Here is a 6,572-nt window from a genome sequence, read left to right as displayed (position 1 = left end):
ACGCCGCTTTTACAAGCTATTTAAAAGCAAAGGAAAGCGAGGAAAAGAGGGAACGCCCCCTCGGCGATACCGGTATTACCGGTGTTGTCACACGTCGATTAACCGGTGGGAAAATGTCCTCACCGTCACAACCCTACCGTACGCCGCACGGGTTTGTTACATTAGCAGCGGTTGAACCGAGCGGCTCAATTTAAAGCACTTTGGGGTTCTCGACAGAATGCAATCCATATTTTGTGCCGTTCCTGGGCCAAAAACCTGAGTGGTGAATAATGTACGGTAGAGCTGAACAGGGTGGAAATGAGCAAACACACACGCTGAATTTATTATCGCCTCTAATGGGCCAAATGCATTACAATGCCATTTGTGATATGTAGCGCTACACAACCTTTCTGCCTATTAAAAATTAATGCAAGGTTCCCACGAAAAAAAAAAAAAAAAAAAAAAAAAAAAAAAAAACCCTCTCAACGTTAACACGATGAATTAAATGAAAACGAGGCACAGAAGTAAAGACATAACATTGGTTCTCATTGGCACTGCAATCGCATGTTCCTCTGACTGACTCATTACATCCTGGCGAACGGCACAAGAAAAGTTTCCTCCATCTGTATAGTTTCCAGTTAAATCAAAGCTCTCCTCAGTATTAGTTTTTAGCATGTATTCGTCCGTACGCTACGCATGCCGCGATAGACGGTGCTGACGGTGATACCGGTGTTAAGCCGCAACACCGGTTAAGTCGCTTGCCCACCGCGTCACCGACCCCCACCGTCGTTTAGATTTTTTATATTACCGCCTCTAATGGGCCAAATGCATTACAATGCCATTTGTGATATGTAGCGCTACACAACCTTTCTGCCTATTAAAAATTAATGCAAGGTTGGAGATGATAGATGCTCCAGTTCAGTCTCCAGACTTTCAGAAACACAACAAACTTTCAGAAGAGACACTTCAGCTGCACGACAGAAAAATACAAAAGATCAAATCAAATTATAGCTCTCATTCTGCTGCATCTTATGAAAGACCTCAAAGCATTCAGCATATTTTATGCAAAGGTTTGGGGTCGGAAGATTTTTTTATCACCAAGGCTGCGTTTATTTGATCAAAAATACAGTAAAAATTGTGAACTATTATTATAATTTAAAACAAGTGTTTTCTATGTGAATCTATGTAAAAAATTTAATTTATTACTGTGATCAAAGCTGTATTTTCAGCATCATTACTCCAGTCTTCAGTGTCACATGATCTTCAGAAATCATTCTAATACGCTGATTTGCTGCTCAAGAAACATTTCTGATTATCATCAATGATAAGAACAGTTGTTGAATATTTTTGTGGAAACCCTAGCAACCATATCGCAGTTGTTGGTCAATAAAACATGCAAAAAAAAAAAAAAACTTCTTAGCAACACCCTAGCAACCACCAGAACACCCTAGAAAGCTCATGGCAAAAACCCAGAACATCGTAGCAACTGTATAGCAAAAGTTGGACAATAAAACACATAAAATACAACCTAGAATCTGTTTAGCAACCATATAGTAGCTACTCGACCAAAAAACACTGTACAGATTCTTAGCAACACCCTAGCAAGCACCCAGAGCACCCTAGCAACCATATAGTAGCTACTCAACCAGAAAACACTGTACAGATTCTTAGCAACACCCTAGCATTCATTCAGAACACCCTAGCAACCTCATAACTACCACTCAAAAACCCTAGCAAGCATATAGCAGCTCCTGGCCACAAAACACTCTACAAATTTCTTAGCAACACCCTAGCAAACACCCAGAACACCCTAGCAACCTCATAGCAACCATCCAGCAACCCTGGTGACACAACACTGAGTTTTGAACAAGCATTTAACTTAAGCTGAATGAATGAATGAATGAATGAAAGGCCTTAAAACATTCAATGTTTTACACAATAAATATTCTAAAAAAAGTATTAAAATGCAGCGTGTAACTCGCAAACACCCTGGCAACCACGCAAGACACCCTAGCAACAAGAATGAAACACAGATTTCCTTTATTAAAAGTGAAGTTTGCTTTAAGATCTGCCACTGTATGAAATGTGTTTAGTGGCGATGTGAGAAACACACACAACAAAGCGTTTCCTGATGGCTTTGGACAGGAGAAAGGCTTCGGGGGGAATATCACAGCTTGTGTTGGCCGCGACGATGACGGCTTCTCTCAGCCAAACGCAGCGAGCAGATCCGCTCCGAACCCCTGACCGCACTCGTGTTCAGCGGCTCTGACGCCCGCGGGCACAGCTCCACTCCCATGAGCCTCCTCTGACGAGCCCCAGCCGCACACGTGGACACATGTGAAAACAATTACATTAAGTGCATGTGCTCGGCTACTTGTGCTAAATTACACAGGTTAGTGAATTAAGGGCCATTTACATAGTTGAACTCTCCCGTCTCTCGTCAGCCACGGCAATGATGCTGCTGTCATTAACGCCAATGAAGGAATCTGGCATTTGATTTGAGCTTTAATCTCCGAGTTTGCATCCAGGTCAGCGTTCAAACCCACAGCACGGCCCTCAGTACACACTGAGACTGGAATAGCATACTACGCCTATGATTGCTGCAGTATATATAGAATTTGTATACGTGTATAATATGCAAATTTCCTATATGCATGAAATATCCAGATGACCTACTAATGTGCAAGAGATAAATTAAAAAATGTAATTAAAATATTATTTTTATACATGTATGTAATGTACTTAAAACTTAAAATTATTTATATATTTTTAATGTATACTGTATATACTGTAGTAAAATAAAATATAGTAAATACTTTTTAAAAAATGTTTTAAAAAATAAAAAATTTTAACAACAAATTTAAAAACATTTTTAAATATATATTTTTTTACTTTTAAGTTCATATAGTAAAATAAAATGCAGTTTAAACTACTAATATAGTGCATGTGCTCGGCTACTTGTGCTAAATTACACAGGTTAGTGAATTAAGGGCCATTTACATAGTTGAACTCTCCCGTCTCTCGTCAGCCACGGCAATGATGCTGCTGTCATTAACGCCAATGAAGGAATCTGGCATTTGATTTGAGCTTTAATCTCCGAGTTTGCATCCAGGTCAGCGTTCAAACCCACAGCACGGCCCTCAGTACACACTGAGACTGGAATAGCATACTACGCCTATGATTGCTGCAGTATATATAGAATTTGTATACGTGTATAATATGCAAATTTCCTATATGCATGAAATATCCAGATGACCTACTAATGTGCACACTGCATGGAATATGTTGTATCCCATAATGCAGTGCACTGCACTCAACCTACATGCAGTCTAGCAAAAGAAATGCCAAATGTGATTTTAAACATGTTTTATGATTCATTATTTGATCAGGCTGAAGCAGTAAATAAATATTTACACAAATTTAGACTATAAAATGCTAAAAAAATATTTTATCTGGATGCTGAATTAAACATGCAATAGTATGTGACAATGTTTGAAGCATTCATCAGGGAATAATGCATACGGTTTACTAAAATAATAGTTCAGTAAAGAGTAAGCTATTATTCCCTTCTGAACATGATGCATGAAGGATTGCAGTGATCAGAATAGCATACTACCATTCCAGCTATATCTATATTTTTCCAGAAATTATAATAGTAGTATGCTAGTATGCTATTTTGAATATGCAGTAGGTTGTTTGAAAAACAAAACTGCATACTGCCTACTACAAAATGCACCATATTTCACAGTATACTGCAAGCTATGTTTAATATAGTTTTTAATGCATTAAAAATGCTTAACTATTCTTAAAACTTTAGAATAGCTTTAAAATGTATACTGTATATACTGTAGTAAAATAAAATATAGTAAATACTTTTTAAAAAATGTTTTAAAAAATAAAAATTTTTAACAACAAATTTAAAAACATTTTTAAATATATATTTTTTTACTTTTAAGTTTATATAGTAAAATAAAATGCAGTTTAAAAATACTACTAATATTTTTTTCCAACACAATAACCAGCATCTAGCTATCATCTTACAAATAAATCATAAATTAGCTTTTAAAAACAAATTGTGTTGTATCTTTTGGCAGTCTGATCAGGTAAAAGCCAGTAAAGAGATAAATAAAGGTTGCTATCACTTCCAGTTCATTCATCACACTGTAAATGGAAGGTCAAGTCAAGTGCATTGCATTATGGGATACAGTATTCCACACAGTGTGCTCTGGTTGTACATTGTGCATTTTGACAAACGCAGTATTTCAGTCAGGTATTCGATACACAACATACAGCAGCACTAGTATGAGTAGTACAGTAGTGTGTTATTGTGTAACTCTCTCTCTCTGAGTGGGTTGTGTGGAGGTAAATCACTGCTGTGTGTGAGTCCGTGTTAAACAGTGTCTGCGTGCGGATCGAAGCTCGTCTCCTCATAACTCACGCTGGAAGTACCCGACGCGATACGCTCACAAATCACGCTCACCATTAATATCCTCAATGAGAGCGCGAGCCTTCTACAGCTCCTGAACTTTATGGTGTTTCCATTGATCAGCGATCCACAACAACAAAACTGCTGCTTATTTATCGCTCTGGAGTGTTACTCAGGCCCTGATTAAAACATCTGTCACAAACGGGACGCTGAAAAAGGGTAAATGATCGCTGCTGTTTCCATTAGCCTCTGGAGAGAGAGAGAGAGAGAGAGCCGGCGGTCAGCGGAGCAAAGCAGGACATTTGAATAGAGACTCATTTAGATTTGAATCAAAGGTTACGATCATTAGAGCAGAATGTACCGCGTTAACACTGACCTGAGCCCAGCTCGACTGACCCACAGCACCAGACCAGTGTCTGTTAGAGACCGACTTTAACTAAAGCCGATGAGGAGATCAACAGGTCTATGAGGAGTAATTAAGTGCCCTAATCAGGTGCCAGCTGTAGTTTTTCACTGAAAGACCAAATACTGTACAGTGTTCCTACACCGCTGCTGAATCTACAGCAAACAGAAATTAATAAACAGACAGTAAATCGGAGTGTTCAAGGCTGCACGCAAAAATAATCAAACAGCACGATCAGAATAGTGTGATTCACGACCAAATGACTCTTATGAACAGATCCTTTAAATGAATCAACTGGTATTGGTTTGAATCAGTGTAATTCAAACCAATCAGTCTAGTGAGTAAATTGATGATTTACTCAAACTATATATATATATATATATACACACACACACACACACACAAATTATTTTAAATGATTGCTTATTGTAAAAAAGTAATTCAGTGGATCACATAATATTAAAGAAATCACATAAAATCACATTCAGCCACTTGATCTGATTCAGGGTTTCCCAAACTAAAAGACTTTATGTTCAGTGAGTAAATCAATAATTTACTTCATCTTCTATCTTTCAATAATTTAATTAATAAATTTAAAAAAATTACATACTGTTTATATAAATATATATATACAGTATATATACACATACATACATATTTGGTTGTTTGTATTACATAAATATAAGCTTAGTAAGTTTACATTTTTATGAATAAATAAATGTTTATTTATTTATTCATAAAACATACGTTACATAAATTGCCATTTGTTTTTTTAAAAAGATTAAATATTTTATCTGTTTACTTGCATGTCATGTGATCTTTAACTGACATTAGAGACCTGTGAACATGCAAATGTGTTGAAATATGAACTTCAAATCTCATGGATACTTCAAGTATATATTTCAGCTCAAAGGGGTTTGACTGATAAATTCCCTGATCTACTGAATCACATTCACACACCCTTCTAGCATCACTGCATTGTCTGAGAGACACAGTGAGACAGGCGACGTCGAGCCTGAATTCTGTCCGTGGATATGAACTCTTTAGGTAAAGGGTGGCAGATGAACTGTTGGACAGAGCGAGATCAGCGGCTGCTTATAAACACCAGCGCCGTGATTGCTGCGATTAAGGATGCTGCTTTTGTTAGCAACACTAAATGAGGAAAACCACCACAAGAATGTCAACGCAACACAGTTGAAACGTCAGCATACACTCCTCCATATGGTCTCGGCTCCCGTTTGTGTGTGTGTCAGGCGTGTGCTGTAGTGTGTTTGGACTCACAGGCGATCCGGACGTGGGCTTTACGGCTCTTGGTGGTTCCTGCCGAGCTCCAGGCCACACACTGACACCAGAAATCCTCCAGACCGAAGAGCTCCTCCACCTGCTGACGGGTGATCTCGATACTGGCCTCTCGCACCACCAGACCTGCACACACACACAGGTTTGTTTTTGTGAATTGTGGGGACATTCCATAGGCGTAAAGGTTTTTATACTGTACAAACTGTATGTGCTATTGCCCTACACCAACCCTACCCCTAAACCTACCCCTTACAGGAAACTTTGTGCATTTTTACTTATTTTTACAAAAAAACTCACTCTGTATGATTTATAAGTATTTTGACAAGTGGGGACATGGGGTAATGTCCTCATAAGTCACCTTCTCCTTGTAATACCTATGTCATACTCATACCCTTGTCATTATACAAATTTATGTCCTCATTTGTCACAAAAACGCGCACACACACACACACACACACACACACA

At 38.1% G+C, this 6,572-nt stretch overlaps 1 protein-coding gene across 1 annotated transcript in view; it reads right to left on the bottom strand.

Moving 5' to 3' along the window:
- The window catches only part of LOC107710402 (netrin receptor UNC5C-like), a gene marked incomplete at its 3' end in the record, with an annotated part of 95,918 nt that overhangs the window by 83,206 nt on the left and 6,140 nt on the right, over positions 1 to 6,572 (bottom strand). The window contains exon 2 of the mRNA XM_016515167.1: positions 6,090 to 6,233. Coding sequence (XP_016370653.1) covers positions 6,090 to 6,233 — 144 coding nt within the window. The remainder of the gene's footprint in view (positions 1 to 6,089; positions 6,234 to 6,572) is intronic.

This window comes from Sinocyclocheilus rhinocerous, unplaced genomic scaffold (assembly GCF_001515625.1).
Source record: "Sinocyclocheilus rhinocerous isolate Xijiao unplaced genomic scaffold, SAMN03320098_v1.1 scaffold56, whole genome shotgun sequence".
Lineage (NCBI taxonomy): Eukaryota > Metazoa > Chordata > Actinopteri > Cypriniformes > Cyprinidae > Sinocyclocheilus > Sinocyclocheilus rhinocerous.
Note: the sequence above shows the minus strand (reverse complement) of the source record. Positions and strands in the feature narration are given on the sequence as shown.